The sequence below is a fragment of the Anomaloglossus baeobatrachus genome, chromosome 2, assembly GCF_048569485.1.
Source record: "Anomaloglossus baeobatrachus isolate aAnoBae1 chromosome 2, aAnoBae1.hap1, whole genome shotgun sequence".
In the NCBI taxonomy this organism is placed as follows: domain Eukaryota; kingdom Metazoa; phylum Chordata; class Amphibia; order Anura; family Aromobatidae; genus Anomaloglossus; species Anomaloglossus baeobatrachus.
Window position 1 is genome coordinate 148,235,821 of NC_134354.1, and position 18,871 is coordinate 148,254,691.

General features: G+C 54.5%; 1 protein-coding gene across 2 annotated transcripts in view; it reads left to right on the forward strand.

The window, feature by feature from the left end:
* Positions 1–8,046: 8,046 nt before the first annotated feature.
* Positions 8,047–18,871, forward strand: part of MAP3K15 (mitogen-activated protein kinase kinase kinase 15) — a 272,744-nt gene continuing 261,919 nt past the window's right edge. For both annotated transcript variants that reach the window (XM_075335432.1, XM_075335433.1), the window contains exon 1: positions 8,047–9,128. In XM_075335432.1, the coding sequence (XP_075191547.1) occupies positions 8,750–9,128 (379 nt within the window). In that variant the 5' untranslated portion in view covers positions 8,047–8,749. The remainder of the gene's footprint in view (positions 9,129–18,871) is intronic.

Below are 18,871 nucleotides of genomic sequence, written 5' to 3' on the forward strand. Positions count from 1 at the left end.
CTACAGCCGCAGAGCCACTGATCAGTGACGTACATCACTGATCAGCATCCGTGCTCGCTTTTGGCTTAGGACTTTTTTTTTCCCCTTTCTATTTTTTCCTCCTTTTTGCACCACATGCTTCCTGCAGCCATTGAGACGCTGATCAGTGATGAACATAAGTTACATAACTGATCGGCATCTGTGCTCCCTTTTGGCTTAGAACTGTTTTTTTGCTATCTACTTTTGGGGCTGTAACAACCTTTTGGTGGGAAAAATCTAAATATTTCATTTTCACTGTTCTACATTGTAAAATTCTGTGACGCACCTGGAAGTTCAAGGTGCTCACCACACATCTAGATAAATTCCTTGGGGGGCCTATTTTCCAAAATGCGTCATGAGTCCCTTGATGATTCCATACAATTTTTTTTGTGGTAAAAAAAAATATTTTTTTTCACTTTCATGGCTCAATGTTATAAAATTTTGTGAAACACTTAAAGATGATGGTGTTGGTGGGGGATTATTTACAAGGGAGATGTCGTGACGCCACCTGTGGTATGTGGCAAGATAGGTGCCGATGCTGCAGTTCAGTTTCTCCCTGGGGTTGGTGGTGACGCAGCAGAGATGGAATAGCTCTTCACAGGTAGAGTTGGGCCCCAGGGCTGTTGGGGGTAGTAGTCTAGGATGGCAGGGCGCAGGGCCGAAGGCGCGGGGAATAACCGGACGACACAGAGATGCGGTCACAAGGTTTTTACTGACAGTCAGAGTTCCATGTTAGTACTTCCAGACAAATGCTGCCTTTGGAGTATGGGGTCCTGCTGTGATGTGCTCCATCCGATCCCGGGTAGTTCGGAGGTACAACCCGATACACCCTTCTGTGTCCCTTTCCTGGTCGTCCTCCTGCGATGACCTCTCCCACCTGTCCCACGCCTACACACACAGAGCCCCGAGCCAGTGTCCGTGTGCCCTCTCGGGTGGCTTGAAGCTCTATCCCTTGGCCTTATGTGGTCACCTTTTCACTGGATGTGTGTGGATTTGGCTTCAGCACTTGAAGTAACCTCAGCCTCCGGTTAGCTAGCTGAGCCTTGTGTTCTCCACTAGTCTAGGGACCGGTTCCCCATTGCGGCCAAGTCCCTCCACACCGGTACGCCGGCTGTGGATCCGAGTCTTGAAGTTCTCCACTAGTTGAGGGGCCGGTTGTCTACTGCTGCCAAGTCCCTCCACTCCGGTATGTTGTATGCGGAATGAGGCCACAGGAGTATGGTCGCTTCCCGTGGGCTCTAGGACCCTTTCTGTCATGTGCCTGGGCTGAGCTGCTGGAGCTCCAGACCACAAGTCTTGACTCCTCCACTGCTCCTACTCGACAGCCTCACTTTCTACAGGCTGCTCTCACTAATTAGACTCCACCTCCCAGCCTGGCCTCGGACTGTCATTAGGCCCTTACCATGGTCTGATGGGGTGTTGCTGAGTGAGAGTATCTGTGTACACTGGTTTGCGACCACCTCCCTACCCGGGAATGGGATACTACACCTCTGGCTGAGATGCAGTACCTCTGTGGCGACTGAAGCCTCAGGGGCGCAACAGATACCTGACCCTAGGCTGACCCTCTATCTGGGCCCTAGGTAGGGAGTAGATGGCATGAGCTCTTTGTCAACCCCACTGAGCGCTAAAGGACACACAGATATAACAAACAAGGGAAGGAAACAACAACTTATCTCCAGATGCCTCAGGAAGAGGAACTGCAAAAAAACAACCAGGTTACATCAGTAGAATGCGAGCCGACTGCTTGAACTGAAAACTTGTAAAGGGTAGAGGATTTATCAGCATATCAGCAGCAACGAGTATGGGAAAGTGAAGGTATATATAGACACCAAGGAAGTGCTGATGAAAAACTGCTGAAAGTGTGAGGAATTATGCAGGATCCAAAAAGGAAACGGATGAAAATAAAGCACAGGAGATATATAGGATACCAAATACATCAAGCAGGAATGATAGAAGGTCAGGGAACAGTTTGCACAGACAAATGTTGTGACCTTCTATTGCTGGACACAACACTGGATTTCCACTACATATGGGGTATCAGCATACTCAAGAGAAATTTTACAACAAATTCTGTGGTCCATTTTCTCCTGATGCCCTTGTGAAAATGAAAACATTGGGATTAAAACAATATTTTTGTGGTAAAAATGGATTTCTTCATTTTCACGGCTCAACGTTAACATTTTTTTTTAAGCATGTCGGTGCGTGTGCATGGCAGAGGCGGAGCGTAGTATGAGCGTGTATTATCTATAACATATAGACTGTACACACAGCGCTACTATATCACTTTGGAGTAGGTTCACATGAGTGTATACAAATATCGTCAGTTTCATACATAAAACTCAGACAATATTTTACTCACTTACCATCCGTGAGCAATCTGTTTTTTTTTTTTGCAGCAGTTATTAAAGGAGTTGTCCGACATTAGCTTACCAAAAAAATTTGAGTTTATCTGTGCTGTATTGTCATATAAAACACCTCTACATTGTTTTTTTTTGTTTTCTAACTTTTGTTCCTCTTGAATTATGACTTTATTCTCTGCAGCTCTTTGTTTATATTCAGCTCCAGCAAACTGACCTCTTCCTGTGCTAAATCTCCCAGTCACAGCTTGCACCGCCCGGCCTCACTGTCAGGCCCCACTCCCTGCCTGCCCTCTGCACACACATTCCCTGTCAGTATTCTGCCCCAGCTCCTGACCTGTTATCACTCTAGCAATGGAAATAACAGCCCCACATCAGGCTCTGCACCGCGCACACACACACACACACACACATCGGGCTCTGCGCCCCACACCACATCAGGCTCTCCAACCCTCCCCCCCACACACACACACACACACACACACGGCCCTCTGTACCGACCCCCCCATCGTTCTGCAACGACCCCCCCCACCATCGTTCTGTACCGAACCCTACACCCATAGGGAACACATGTAGGCTACATTCACATGACCGTTCCGTTTTTGCGGTCCGCAAAAAACGGTCCATTTTTTTCACGGATGCATCCGTGTGTCATCCGTGTGCCTTCCGTTTTTTTTGCGGCCCGCAAAAAACGGAAGCAGCAAGAAAGATAAATAGATGAGTAGATATAGAGATGAATAGATAGATATAGAGATAGAGAGATAGAGGGATGAATGAATGAATAGAGGGAGGGATAGATAGATGGATAGATAGATGGATAGATGAGAAAGACATATATAATGTCCTACCCCCCTGCATATTCTAAGCTGGCACCCTTTAGTGACTTTCATGTGGCACTAAAGGGTGCTTAGCCTTGTATTTAGCCAAAAAATAAATAATTTTAAAAAAAAAACCTACGTGGGGTTCCCCCTATCTTTTGTAGCCAGCTAGGGTAAAGCAGATGGCTGCAGCTTGCAGACCACAGCTGGCAGCTTCACCTTGGCTGGTAATCCAAAACAGAGGGCACCCCACGCTGTTATTTTAAATTAAATAAATAATTTAAAACAAAAAACATGGGGTCCCCCCAAAATTGGATCACCAGCCAAGGTAAAGCAGACAGCTGTGGTCTGGTATTCTCAGACTAGGGAGGTCCACTGTTATTGGACATTCCCCAGCCTAAAAATACCAGGCTACAGCCGCCCCAAAAGTGGCGCATCCATTAGATGTGCCAATCCTGGCGCTTCGCCCCAACTCATCCCGTGCCCTGGTGCGGTGGCAAACGGGGTAATATATGGGGTTGATGCCAGATGTGTAATGTCACCTGGCATCAAGCCCTGGGGTTAGTGATGTCATGGCGTCTATCAGATACCCGACATCCCCAACCCGGTCAGTAATAAAAAAAAAATAGACAACAAAAAAAGTTTTACTTGAAAAAACACTCCCCAAAACATTCCATCTTTAACCAATTTATTAAGAAGATAAACAAATCCGGGTCTGGCGTAATCCAATAAGGGGGTCCCACGACGATCTATACCATAGTCACTGTCCCAGTCAATGAAAAACAGAATGTTCCCCATTGGCTGGGAAAGTAATGCAGCGACCTGAGCTAACATCAATAGGTCAGCCTAGGTCACTGCAGGGGATGACGAGCGCTGCTGTCAGGAGGTTAGATGAAATCATTACCTGCTGTGACGATCTCCTGCACTGCTGGCGTCAGCGCTGTCACTAACTTCTATGCCCGCCGCGTTCTCAGCAGTATCGCCCGTGATGTCACCGCTAGTGACGTGAGAACGCAGCAGGCATAGAAGGCAGTGACGACGCTGACGTCAGGAGTGAAGCGAAGAACGTCACAGCAGGTAATGATCTCATCTAACCTCCTGACAGCAGCGCTCGTCATCCCCGTGGCTGCCCGCACTGCAATGTGAGAAGTTGCTGATACTGCAGTGTACTCCTGCAGTATCAGCACTCCAGGGCTGGAGCGGGACACAAACCGCATGGGCACTCCTGCTATCCTGAGCAGGGGGCCCGGTGCTGGCGGTGACACCGTGGGCTGGGAAAGTACGGGGTGCGGGGGAATGTGTGGGAGGGTGCAGGGAGGGGGGTGGGGACTCCACGCACTGTAGCCGCCCAGCAGGGCGGCAACAAGCTGTTCACAGATTTGCATGTCAACATGGTCCTGCCCATGTTGACATGAAATGACCGGAAGCAGCAAAATCGCGGTAGGAGTGGTCACATGACCAGGGGGAGAGGGGCTGACAGCAGAGCAAGTAACTGCTCACTATCTACTTACCTGCCCCAATGTAGCCCAATAGGGTAATAATAAAAAAAGTCAAAACAAGCCGGATAACCCCTTTAATAATTTACAGGACCATTTAGTTTCCTATGTTATAGCCTTTCAATATATCCATTAAAAAACAGATCCTGTACTGTGTCTCTGTATGGATCTGATTTTTTTTCTCCTGTCCCAAAGACTTGAAAGTCTGAGTCTCATCCAATTTATAGAGCTAGGTACGGGGAAGTACCAAGCGAAAGGGAAAGGAAGGGGACCCCTGCGTCTACGGAAAGGGGAGATTGTAACCCCTGACCAAAACTACTGCTGGTCCCTGGGGACCCTCACCACCCTAGATAGGTTCCTCACCTATGCGCCGAACTGGATACCTAATCCAAGTATCTTTAATGCTGGATCCTAAATATGGAACAGGTGGGATGAGCTCTTCATCAACCCCACTAAACACTAAAGAAGACGCAAGGAGGACACACAGGGTAAAAGGCATGAGCTACTCCACAGATGACACAGGCAGGAGTTCAGCAAGCTTCAGCAACGATACTACAGAGGAGAGCAAGCCACCTGCTTTCAACCAGAGCTAGAATGAACTGAATAATATCACCACCAAACCAGGAAGATGTTAATATTTAAGCACAAGGGTAAATACAGATCAATAGCTGGATGGAAGGAGGACTCTGCTGGGTCCTAAAGGGGAAGAGATTAAAATCCAACACCAAAGATACACATTACAATGAATACTGGCAGCAGGAACAATAGAAAGTCAGGGAACATTTTGCGCAGCCAAACGCTGTGACCTTATATGGCCAGGAACCACATGACTGTCTGTCACCTGTAACACTAGTGCATGCTGCGATTTCTTTTCACACGCAGATATGTTTAGTGAAAAAACATCGACCATTTGCACTGCCTCATTGAAAAACAGTGGTCTGAGTGCTGTACATTTTTTTTTACAAGCAACAATAGGACCGAAAATTGTGTAAGTGAACCCTTGTAATGTGTACATGTGTGGCGCCCCTGAGGCTTCAGTCGCCACAGGGTACTGCAGCTCCTTTAAGATGTAGTACTCATCCTGGGTAAGGAGAGGTTAATCACTGGTGTTTCTCACATTCACACAACAAACACAGGTGCTTTCCCAATGGGGGGGTGCACTAGGCTAGGCTGGGGGGCGGCCATCACGAGACATGGGACTTTCTCGGTCACTAGGACAACCACCTGGGGGGCGGCCACTACTTGGGGAAAAGGGAAGGAGCATTTTCACATATAGTCAGTTAGCCCCGGGCACAGCTTGGGGTGAGACACACACCTGGGACTTTGGTCCACTCTTCTTCACGTCTGGGAGTGCCATAGGACCCATGGCTTGGAGCATCACCTCAGCTCGGGTTCTCCACAGCTACATGGGATTCCAGGGTCTGCGGAGAGTGCAGGGAACACCCGCAGCCTGTTTCATATTCTACATCGGCATTGGAGGGACCCCGACCAGATAGGACTCACAGTGGGAACACCGGTGGTGACCTCGAATTGCTCTGGATCGACTGGGACCCATCACGGCGGTGACCGACATCTTCCGGGTAAAACCAGGACTGTAAGTAAAAAAAACCCCTTGAACCCACAGAGACTGTGTCCGCCTGTCCTTGCCGCGCTTCGGCGTCCACTATTACTACTCCCCTCATTATCCTTCCCGGGGCCCGCTCCACCTTTGGGGAGCAGAAACATCTTAGCGGCTAATTCCCTGACTGTGTACCACAGGCGGTGTGTCTCCCTGGAAAATCAGGTAGCAACACCATCCCTCACCTAGGTCACATACAGCCGACTTGAAACCCTAGTCACCCCCCTCAGGGCAAGACAGGCACACCAGTGGGCGGGACCAGGCGGTTAGGGAACGCCCACCTAGGGGTCTAGACAGCCCGGGGCGGGAAAACAAACAGTAGTTGTTCAAGTCAGGAGAAGAAGTCAGTAGTTCAAGTTGAGGGGAGCGTGGGTTGGGGCTAGGTGTAGCTCCAGCAGAGGAGAGAGTTCAAGTTGAACGGTGCCAGGGTCGGAGCCCTGGTGCCTTGGCTAGGTGGCAGACGGTGGTCTCCATCAGCAGGAGACGGGAAGATGGCTTGGCAGAACCGATGTGGACCGGGACAGGGTTGGAGCCCGCCGGTACCTACACCGGGGACCCGACCGGAAACCGTGCACAGAGGGGGTACTCGGACCCTGAAGCCAGGACCAGAACCAACGGCCTAGCTAATCAACCGATTGAGGGCAGGATTACAGGTCCTGTCCCAACCAAAGTCCCAAAAGCAGACAACCACCCACAGAGAGGGATAGGGTAACCGCCAGGGCCCATAGATCCCACGGGTCAGCGTCAGCGGGCACGGCTCCTTAGGCACACAAAAAGCCGGGAGTGGACACCCGTGTTTTATACCGGGAAGTCTAAACACAAACACAGCCAGTGCAGAGGAAAGAGATGGCAACCACCAGCCCTGGTGGGGGACGAGAGTACAACCGGCCACGGCAGCCGGCCACCAGCACCTTGGTTTACCAAAGGACTCGTGTGATTCATTTACTTGTGAGTAACCCAACATCCCCCGATCCATCCAGCGTGCAAGCCCTGGCCATCGCCATAACCTGCACAGAGACACTGGGCCCCGGGGCAACCATCCCTACCCACGGAGGAGGGGTTAACATCCGGCTGCCCTCACATCTCCACAATCTCCCTTTCTAAACAAAACCCCCTTTTTTACTTGTGGGCAGCAGACCGCTGCTTGAGCCCGGGTCCCGCTCCCGCTCGAGCCACAGCAAAGCCACTGGACCCGAGCGTCCACGAGCAGCCCCCCCCCCGGCTGCGGTCTGGCCCCTGCCCGCCACAGTGGCGTCATAGAATTAAACCTCCACCATCAACCCCTCACCTTTTTATTGTACACCTCGGGGCCTAGAAACCAGGCAAAAGGGCCACCCCGTGACATCCTCCAACCCGACATCACCGGCCCGGTGACGAGTAACGTTAACCCCTTGCCCCGTGGGTGCTACAGATGCAGAGCTAAGTTTGCAATATGCAGGCAGCAGAACTACAGTACAATGTCTAGGTAACAGGTGGCAGAGTCTAGGAGGGGAGGTGTGTTTCACTGAGGTATCAGTAGCAGTGAGGTTAACTGGCTAACACGGTACCAAAACCTTTTCACTTGAACTGAGGTAGCAAGCGTGAGGGATATCTCCAGCCTGGGGGGTGCTGAGAGGGTTAATAGGACCGGTATAAGGACTGGAAGGGATGGGCGGGACTAGTGGTTCCCACCCTCCAGTACAGCCGGCACAGCTGATATAAAAATGCAGCAAGCTCTTCATAAATGCCTGTGAGTGGAGGTGGAGACCCTGCCACTCGTGGCTGAGCGTGGAAGTGGGAAGACCTGGTGTGTGCTGGAAGAGCAGGACCCTCAGCCCCGAGCTGCACCTTCTGTGGGACTGGCCAGCCTCGTTATACATTTTTGCTGAAGGAAAGATTGTTTTACTTTCTGTTGGAAGTTTAAAGACTCAATAATCCTTCCTGTTTACACAAGAACTGCCACTGCCACCGAGAGGAGACGCCGGAGCGGAGCCCTGCAGTGGGTATATAGCCTGCACACTGCACTGAGGAGCGCCGGACCGAGTGAGGAGGAGGGCAGCCTATCTCCGGGACCGTGTGAGGAGGAGGGTAGCACTATCACCCGGACCGTGTGAGGAGGAGGGCAGGGCTATCACCCGGACCGTGTGAGGAGGAGAGTAGGGCTATCACCCGGACCGTGTGAGGAGGAGAGCAGGACAAGATGTGAGCTCGGATAGTGAGCACATCCCGCAGAGCTCCCCAGACTGGCACTGCCCTCTCCAGCCCCGGGCACTGCCCTCTCCAGCCCCGGGCACTGTCCTCTCCAGCCCCGGGCACGGCTCCCCCGCACGGCGCCGGTTTCTCCAGGTGCCCTCCTCTCCCCGGGCAGTATATGACCCATGCTTGGCCGGGGCCGTGCTCAGTATGAGCGGATACACTGCGCAGTAATCCCGGAGTCCGCGACACTTTTCCTATCACTTCTCCATGTGGGGAGGGACGGAGGCAGCGGCCGGTAACAGCATGGAGAGCAGCGGACTGTTTCCTCCGGTGCCCTCTCATGGAGAACAGGGGGCGTCAGGAGAGCCCCAGGGTAACCCCCAATATGTGTCGCCCTCAGCCTGTGCTCCTCCGGAGCCGCCGTGTTCCGGTGAAGGGGCTCAGTGGCTGGGTAAGCAGAGGTCCTTGCGGGTCGTCTATGTGCTGAATGACAGCATGAAGGCAGCTATGGGAGGCAGCCCGGAATCCGGCGCCCTGCACTGCCTGCGCCGCGCCTGTGACAGTGAGGGGGCGCAACTCACCAGCGTCAACTTCGGGGAGCTGGACTTCGGGGAGACCGCAGTGCTGGACACCTTCTATGATGCAGGTGAGTGCAGAAGCCGGTACTGGGGAGCTGGTACATGGGATCATCATGCCTGCATCAGGGGGTACACAGGACGGTGCCAGGGGTGTCTCTGTGCCCAGGAGTGATGTAGCGGGGTACATAGGACTGCAACTAGGAGAGATATACCGGGGGTACACAGGACTGTGCCCATGAGTGGTGTACCAGGGAGTACACAGGACTGTGCCCTGGAGTGATTTACCAGGGGTCTCTGTGCCCATGAGTGGTGTGCCATGGGTACAGAAGACTGCGCCTAGGAGCGATGTACTAGGGGTACACAGGACGGTTCCCAGGATTGGTGTGCCAGGGGGGTCTCTGTGCCCAGGAGTGATATACCAGGGGTTACACGGGACTGCTCCTAGGAGAGATGAGCCAGGGGACACAGGATTGTGCCTAGAAGTGATGTGTCATAGGGGAGTACACAGGACTGTACCCAGGAGTGATGGAGTGATGTACCATAGGGAGTACACATGTCTGTGTCCATGAGTGATGTGCCATGGGGAGTCCACAGGACTGTGCCCATGAGTGATGTTCCAGAGGGTTCACCGGACTGTGCCCAGGAGAGATGCCAGGAGGTACATATGTCTGTGTGCAGGAGTAATGTGCCAGGGGGTGCACAGTGCTGTGCGCAGGAGTGATGTGCCAGGAGGTGTGCATGTCTGTGTGCCGGGGTTGATGTGCCAGGAGGTGTGCATGTTTGTGTGCTAGAGTGATGTGCGGAGCGTGTGCATGTCTGTGCGCAGGAGTGATGTGCCAGGGGGTGCTCATGTCTGTGCGCAGGAGTGATGTGCCAGGGGGTGTGCAGTGCTGTGCGCAGGAGTGATGTGCCAGGGGGTGTGCAGGGCTGTGCGCAGGAGTGATGTGCCAGGGGGTGCGCAGGAGTGATGTGCCAGGGGGTGCTCATGTCTGTGCGCAGGAGTGATGTGCCAGGGGGTGTGCAGTGTTGTGCGCAGGAGTGATGTGCCAGGGGGTGTGCAGTGCTGTGCGCAGGAGTGATGTGCCAGGGGGTGTGCAGTGCTGTGCGCAGGAGTGATGTGCCAGGGGGTGTGCAGTGCTGTGCGCAGGAGTGATGTGCCAGGGGGTGTGCAGTGCTGTGCGCAGGAGTGATGTGCCAGGGGTGTGCATGTCTGTATGCAGGAGTGATGTGCCAGGGGGTGCTCATGTCTGTGCGCAGGAGTGATGTGCCAGGGGGTGTGCAGTGCTGTGCGCAGGAGTGATGTGCCAGGGGGTGTGCAGGGCTGTGCGCAGGAGTGATGTGCCAGGGGGTGCGCAGGAGTGATGTGCCAGGGGGTGCTCATGTCTGTGCGCAGGAGTGATGTGCCAGGGGGTGTGCAGTGTTGTGCGCAGGAGTGATGTGCCAGGGGGTGTGCAGGGCTGTGCGCAGGAGTGATGTGCCAGGAGGTGCGCATGTCTGTGTGCCGGGGTTGATGTGCCAGGGGGTGTGCAGTGCTGTGCGCAGGAGTGATGTGCCAGGGGTGTGCATGTCTGTATGCAGGAGTGATGTGCCAGGGGGTGCTCATGTCTGTGCGCAGGAGTGATGTGCCAGGGGGTGTGCAGTGCTGTGCGCAGGAGTGATGTGCCAGGGGGTGTGCAGGGCTGTGCGCAGGAGTGATGTGCCAGGGGGTGCGCAGGAGTGATGTGCCAGGGGGTGCTCATGTCTGTGCGCAGGAGTGATGTGCCAGGGGGTGTGCAGTGTTGTGCGCAGGAGTGATGTGCCAGGGGGTGTGCAGGGCTGTGCGCAGGAGTGATGTGCCAGGGGGTGCGCAGGAGTGATGTGCCAGGGGGTGCTCATGTCTGTGCACAGGAGTGATGTGCCAGGGGGTGTGCTGTGCGCAGGAGTGATGTGCCAGGGGGTGTGCAGGGCTGTGCGGAGGAGTGATGTGCAAGGAGGTGCGCATGTCTGTGCGCAGGAGTGATGTGCCAGGGGGTGCGCAGGGCTGTGCGCAGGAGTGATGTGCCAGGGGTGTGCATGTCTGTATGCAGGAGTGATGTGCCAGGGGGTGCGCAGTGCTGTGCGCAGGAGTGATGTGCCAGGGGGTGTGCAGTGCTGTGCGCAGGAGTGATGTGCCAGGAGGTGCGCATGTCTGTGTGCAGGAGTGATGTGCCAGGGGGTGTGCAGGGCTGTGCGCAGGAGTGATGTGCCAGGGGGTGCGCAGGAGTGATGTGCCAGGGGGTGCTCATGTCTGTGCACAGGAGTGATGTGCCAGGGGGTGTGCTGTGCGCAGGAGTGATGTGCCAGGGGGTGTGCAGGGCTGTGCGGAGGAGTGATGTGCAAGGAGGTGCGCATGTCTGTGCGCAGGAGTGATGTGCCAGGGGGTGCGCAGGGCTGTGCGCAGGAGTGATGTGCCAGGGGTGTGCATGTCTGTATGCAGGAGTGATGTGCCAGGGGGTGCGCAGTGCTGTGCGCAGGAGTGATGTGCCAGGGGGTGTGCAGTGCTGTGCGCAGGAGTGATGTGCCAGGAGGTGCGCATGTCTGTGTGCAGGAGTGATGTGCCAGGGGGTGTGCAGGGCTGTGCGCAGGAGTGATGTGCCAGGGGTGCGCAGTGCTGTGTGCAGGAGTGATGTGCCAGGGGGTGCGCAGTGCTGTGCGCAGGAGTGATGTGCCAGGGGGTGTGCAGGGCTGTGTGCCGGGGTTGATGTGCCAGGGGGTGTGCAGGGCTGTGCGCAGGAGTGATGTGCCAGGAGGTGCGCATGTCTGTGTGCCGGGGTTGATGTGCCAGGGGGTGTGCAGTGCTGTGCGCAGGAGTGATGTGCCAGGAGGTGCGCATGTCTGTGTGCCGGTGTTGATGTGCCAGGAGGTGTGCATGTCTGTGTGCCGGTGTTGATGTGCCAGGAGGTGCGCATGTCTGTGTGCCGGGGTTGATGTGCCAGGGGGTGTGCAGTGCTGTGCGCAGGAGTGATGTGCCAGGAGGTGCGCATGTCTGTGTGCCGGGGTTGATGTGCCAGGGGGTGTGCAGTGCTGTGCGCAGGAGTGATGTGCCAGGAGGTGCGCATGTCTGTGTGCCGGGGTTGATGTGCCAGGAGGTGTGCATGTCTGTGTGCCGGGGTTGATGTGCCAGGGGGAAAACAGAACAGTGCAGGAGTGAGGTAATGCCAGGGTGCTGAGTATGAGAATAAAATTACATTTTTCTTTCCATAAATAGTTATGCAATTTTCCCAAATATCTTTACTGTTCTTTTGTGGTTTCAAGATCACTTCTAGGTCTTACTATGAAAGAACGAATGTTCCTATGTGATAAGTCCATACACATGGGTTGGACCCACAGACGTGCAGCAGGGCTCACACACATCGGGGGAAATCTGCAATGTAAGAGACATAATAGGATCGCCTGGGTTATTCCTGCAATTACCGCAAAATGACAAGTCGCAATGTGGCACTGTGCAGCATTTTTGCAGTACTAAACCTTGTGAATATGGTATATCCCCAGTGTATGAGAGCGGAGTCCTGTATTGAGCTGTGCATCCATCACACTGCGGGAACAACTGGTGGCTGCAAGTACAGATGCTGAATGTTGTGAAGAAAGTATTCTGGAAGATTGTGTATTTCTGCAGGACACTGGGTGGGCCACAAAAACCCGCCTGCTTCCCTTGTGTGGCTGGTACAGCGGCTCATCAGGTCTGCCAGCAACCAACAGGGCCCAGCTTTCATGTTATCAGATGGGTGTAAGACCTGGCTCTGGCCCATTGTATCGTGTAATGTGTGTCTGTCCAGCAGGCCATATTGTGATCGTAGAGGCCCATTCACAGAAACACATCACTCTGCGGGTCAAATTCTACTCCTTCCCGTTCCAGCCAAGGACGTTGCTGACATCCAGGAGCGGTTTATGAGGATCTTTTCTAAAGATGGGATGGGCCAAGTAGAAGGTCCATCAGATTCACTATAATGTACAACAGAAAGTGAAGTAACATATAGCACATCTTATCTCTGATTCATTACGGGTCTAAATATGCTCCAAGTTGTGTGAGGCGTGCTCCTCTAAGAGCCCATTCATGCGCCCATACAACAGGTACTGACAAGCGCAACTCAATAAATTAGAATATCATCACAAAGTTAACTTATTTCAGTATTTCAATATAAAAAGTGAACCGCATATATTATAGAATCATTACAGAGGGATCTATTTCAAGTGTTTATTTCTGTTAATATTGATGATTATGGCTTACAGCCAATGAAAATCCAAAAGTCATTATCTCAGAAAATCAGAATATTATATATGACCAACTGAAAAAATGATTTTATACTCAGAAATGTTGGCGCCTACTAAAATGTATGTACAGTAAATGCCTCAATACTTGGTCGGGGCTCCTTTTGCATGAATTACTACATCAATGTGGCGTGGCATGGAGGCGATCAGCCTGTGGCACTGCTGAGCTGTTATGGAAGCCCAGGTTGCTTTGATAGCAGCATTCAGCTCATCTGTATTGTTGGGTCTGGTGTCTCTGTGGCGCCCCTGACCTGGTCAGGCACCACTGAGTACTGCACCCATGCTGGGGACAGTGCAAAACAGGTAATCCAGAAGGCTGACCGAGGTGTGACTATACAGGCGCATAGTGATCAGGTCTCACACATTTACCTTTGAGAGGACCCCTGGGGATCCCAGGAGGGGGCGAAGCCTCCATCTCCACTCGAGGGGTGTGGTAGAGAGCCTGGTTGCTAGGTGACGTAGGCAAGAACAGGAGAGGAGGGAAGAGTGAGCCGAAGACAGTTGAGTGGTGAAGTTCAGGGAGGGCAGAAGCAGACCCTGTAGCTCTACACAATTCTGACAACGTACGCGCAGTGACTACCGACGGGGGAGAACGGTCACCTGGTAGTGCTGCCCGAAATCCACACACGGCTAAAGAGAGAGAGCAACGTAGTGGAAAGTAAGGAGACTGTCAGGGAGATACCAGGCCCAAACGGGTAACAGGTCCCAGTGCAGGGATAGATCCACCTGTCCTTTGCCAAACCTGCATGAGGGGGCACTTTACACCCCCAAGACAACACCACAGAGTCCGCAGCCACGTAGCAAAGTGAGGGCCCATAGCTCACAGGAGGCAAGCAGCCGGAGTGACCTGGTCCAGGCTACAAGCAAACGGGCCAAAAGAAGGGGAGAGAGGCACCAGCAACTTCCCTGGGCGACCCCAGCAGGGCTTCAAGCAGGGGTTACCCCAAAACACAACGGGCTAAGGAAGGCGAGTTGGTAGCCACCCTCATAAGTCAGCCTGAAGGACACCTGGTTCCAGCCTGGTTCATCCCAGCTACGCCCGGGTTACTCACCCTGCCACCATCAGTGAGTAAAATCCCTGAAAGACATCCTGCTTGTGCGTGTGAGTCATTCTGCGACTTGTAGTTCCACACACCTACACGGGACCCTGGGGCATGCCTCACTCTCAGGAGGCTATTACAACTGACTGCACCTACTATCAGCCCCAGGCACCCCTAACCTGCAGTGGCGGTCCCCACTGACCGCAATTCTGAGAGTGGCGTCACGACAATCAAAATAGAGGATTTCCTACCTGTGACAAGATCCAGCCGCGTGGAGTCCCTGAAGGTAATGCGCCGCTGCACCGACACCGAGCCTCGGGGCCCCACACATCTGGCGCTGTGAACAGGATAAGGACTAGACCTGTTCAGACAGGTGACCATGTGCCTGGGTGGTCCGCTTGGAAAATTGGAAGCGCCGCCATATTGCCACCATGAAAAGCGCGCTGAAAAACAACAGCAGCCCGCGCTGGGAGAAGTTACCGCCCACGAAGAGGTGTGGCTACCCAGAGATCCCCTGGAGGGTCCTGGTCTCGCAAGTGATGAGAGCGGAGGCGTTCAGAGACGTCGGAAAAGAAAGGGGGCCAGAAGCCTGCTACTAGAAGAAGGAGACGCAGAGGAAATGGCGTCTGAACGCAGAGACCCAGAACCAGGCTCCGCTGCCTGGTGGTATCGGGAACTTGCCCAGTTTTGCGACCAACTAGAGGCCAGGGTCGTATGGCAGATCAGCGAGGGACGCACGGAGCTTCTGGAGATGGCTGCAGCGGTTCAGGCCTATGAGAGGGGAACCGCACGACGAGTGCCAGACCGAGCGGCGACGACTCAGACCCCGATGATGTTACCGATGGGTGAGTCCTGTGTTGCCCCTGTCAGCGCGAGTGCCCCGACCCCTGCTGCCATGCCCGCGGTCCCTGGAGAGATGCCCGGCGCGGCGACGCTGAATCAGGCCGCAGCCACGCCAGGTGCGGCCCGCCGAGCCCAGGCCGCCGCAACGATGCCCAGCCCGGCCCGCAAAGATCCGGCTGCCACCGCGACCCTCCTCCACGCCGCCGGTGCGGCCCGCCAAGGACCGGCTGCAGCTGCGACGCCAATCCAGGCCGCAGAAGCGCCCAGCCCGGCCCGCACAGATCCCATCGCAGCTGCGACGCCAATCCAGGCCGCAGAAGCGCCCAGCCCGGCCCGCACAGATCCCATCGCAGCGATGCCCTGCTCGGCCCGCCAAGGACCGGCTGCAGCTGCGACGCCAATCCAGGCCGCAGAAGCGCCCAGCCCGGCCCGCACAGATCCCATCGCAGCTGCGACGCCAATCCAGGCCGCAGAAGCGCCCAGCCCGGCCCGCACAGATCCCATCGCAGCTGCGACGCCAATCCAGGCCGCCGCAGCGATGCCCTGCTCGGCCGGCCAAGACCAGGCCGCTGCCACGCCAGGCTCGGCCTGCCAAGACCAGGCCGCTGCCACGCCAGGCTCGGCCCGCCAAGACCAGGCCGCTGCCACGCCAGGCTCGGCCCGCCAAGACCAGGCCGCTGCCACGCCAGGCTCGGCCCGCCAAGACCAGGCCGCTGCCACGCCAGGCTCGGCCCGCCAAGACAAGACTGTACAATTATTTACCCCGGCCTGCCAGGTCAGAGCAGACACCGCTCCCCAGCCCAAGGAAGTCCCTGCTAGGAAGTCCCTGCTGGGGGAGGACCCCGAATACTGGAAGCTGAAGGCTGATCTAGAGGCCCACTTCCCAAAGGAGATGGTGGACCGGTATCTGCTCCCTCCGCATACTCACAGGAAGACTCCTGCAACATTCATGCAAAAGAGTCCCCCGCCCTGGCCTGCTGATGAAAATCCATCCCTAGCGCTGCCACAAGAGGAGTGCCCAGAAGAACTAAGGGGGAGGGGAGGCCAGGAAGCTGAGAAGTTGACCCCAGAGCCATCAGCAGTGGATGCAGCACCAGTCCAAGAGCCAGAGATGCTGCCGTACTCCCGCTGGGATGAAGAGAGCCCGACATCCTCCGCTGAGGAAGATCTGTCCAGATACATCACCTGGGAGCCTGCAAGCGGTGAGATAGCAGCCAGGCAGGACCCAGCCCGCAGGACACGGCGCCGCAGCAGGACAAGGAATCCACCTGCGCAGCAGTCTCCCGAGGAGAAGCACGAGGTCACGGCCAGAGACTTAGAGGAAAAGCGGTCCCTGAGAAGAGCCAAATCGCAGGTCAGAGGCCCACTTTGTCGAGGAGTTGTAGAAGACTTCAGTCTAAGGTCTGGATATGGCTTTATAGTAGCACCTGGTGTAAAAGAGGGCATCTTTGTGAACAGAAGGGATGTTAGAGCACATTTACCTAGAGGGCATCCAGGAAGAAACCTACAGATAGGAGACTCAGTAGAATTCACAAAGCACCAAGGAGAACGCAGATGGTACGCACTAGATGTCACACCCTGCCCCAGAAATCCCTACAGCAAACCTGCTATCTCAACAACAGAAGATGAAGATACAGAAAAAGAAACAGACGACAGAAACCTAGAAAATGTCAGGTGCCAAAGCCCAATAGGCAAAAGCCCTGGTGGAATGGAGTAGAGAAAAGTAAAGAAAACTACAGCAGTTTGAAAAGTTTTGCAACGTTCAAGTTTAAGCACGTGCCCACATGAACTTGTGTGAGAAACCCTTTTGCACTCTAACCCATGAACCTTAAGGCTATGAACTGGCTATAGCCACAAACTCTCGCAGTGTTTATAGTTACCCCAGAGGTACAACCACTACCAGGGAGCACGACTGTTTATGGGGCCTGGCTCTCCACCACAAAGAGGGTACCTGGTCAGCACCAACTGTGGAGGCCGCCTCTACATCCTGCCAGAAGAGGCTGAAGGCGCGGCTCCACCGGGCCAGGTATACCCTGAAACCACCAGACCATGAAAGCCGCCTTTACATCCTGCCAGAAGTGGCTGAAGGCGCGGCCAACGGGAGAGGCAGATGGGAAGAAAGGTCTGGGGAAGCTGATGGCCCAGACCTGATTACCAAAGGAAACCGGTGACCTGCCGCCTGAGAGGGTTTAGGGTGGGTTAACGGACTTGTGGGTGGAGGGTGGTGATGTATGGTACCTGATGGTTTTAAACGTTTTACCATGTTTTACTGTTTTACGCATTTTAAAATGTTGTCTTGCAGCCCGAGGACGTGCTGGTGATAACTAAGGGGGAATGTGGCGCCCCTGACCTGGTCAGGCACCACTGAGTACTGCACCCATGCTGGGGACAGTGCAAAACAGGTAATCCAGAAGGCTGACCGAGGTGTGACTACACAGGCGCATAGTGATCAGGTCTCACACATTTACCTTTGACAGGACCCCTGGGGATCCCAGGAGGGGGCGAAGCCTCCATCTCCACTCGAGGGGTGTGGTAGAGAGCCTGGTTGCTAGGTGACGTAGGCAAGAACAGGAGAGGAGGGAAGAGTGAGCCGAAGACAGTTGAGTGGTGAAGTTCAGGGAGGGCAGAAGCAGACCCTGTAGCTCTACACAATTCTGACAACGTACGCGCAGTGACTACCGACGGGGGAGAACGGTCACCTGGTAGTGCTGCCCGAAATCCACACACGGCTAAAGAGAGAGAGCAACGTAGTGGAAAGTAAGGAGACTGTCAGGGAGATACCAGGCCCAAACGGGTAACAGGTCCCAGTGCAGGGATAGATCCACCTGTCCTTTGCCAAACCTGCATGAGGGGGCACTTTACACCCCCAAGACAACACCACAGAGTCCGCAGCCATGTAGCAAAGTGAGGGCCCATAGCTCACAGGAGGCAAGCAGCCGGAGTGACCTGGTCCAGGCTACAAGCAAACGGGCCAAAAGAAGGGGAGAGAGGCACCAGCAACTTCCCTGGGCGACCCCAGCAGGGCTTCAAGCAGGGGTTACCCCAAAACACAACGGGCTAAGGAAGGCGAGTTGGTAGCCACCCTCATAAGTCAGCCTGAAGGACACCTGGTTCCAGCCTGGTTCATCCCAGCTACGCCCGGGTTACTCACCCTGCCACCATCAGTGAGTAAAATCCCTGAAAGACATCCTGCTTGTGCGTGTGAGTCATTCTGCGACTTGTAGTTCCACACACCTACACGGGACCCTGGGGCATGCCTCACTCTCAGGAGGCTATTACAACTGACTGCACCTACTATCAGCCCCAGGCACCCCTAACCTGCAGTGGCGGTCCCCACTGACCGCAATTCTGAGAGTGGCGTCACGACAATCAAAATAGAGGATTTCCTACCTGTGACAAGATCCAGCCGCGTGGAGTCCCTGAAGGTAATGCGCCGCTGCACCGACACCGAACCTCGGGGCCCCACACATCATCTTCACAATACTCCATAGAGTATCTATGCTGGACTGGAAAATGAAATTTCCATCTCCAAAAAGCGTGTTTACAGAGGGAAGCATGAAGTGCTCTAAAATTTCCGGGTAGACGGCTGCGCTGACTTTGGTCTTGATAAAACACAGTGGGCCTACACCAGCAGATGACAT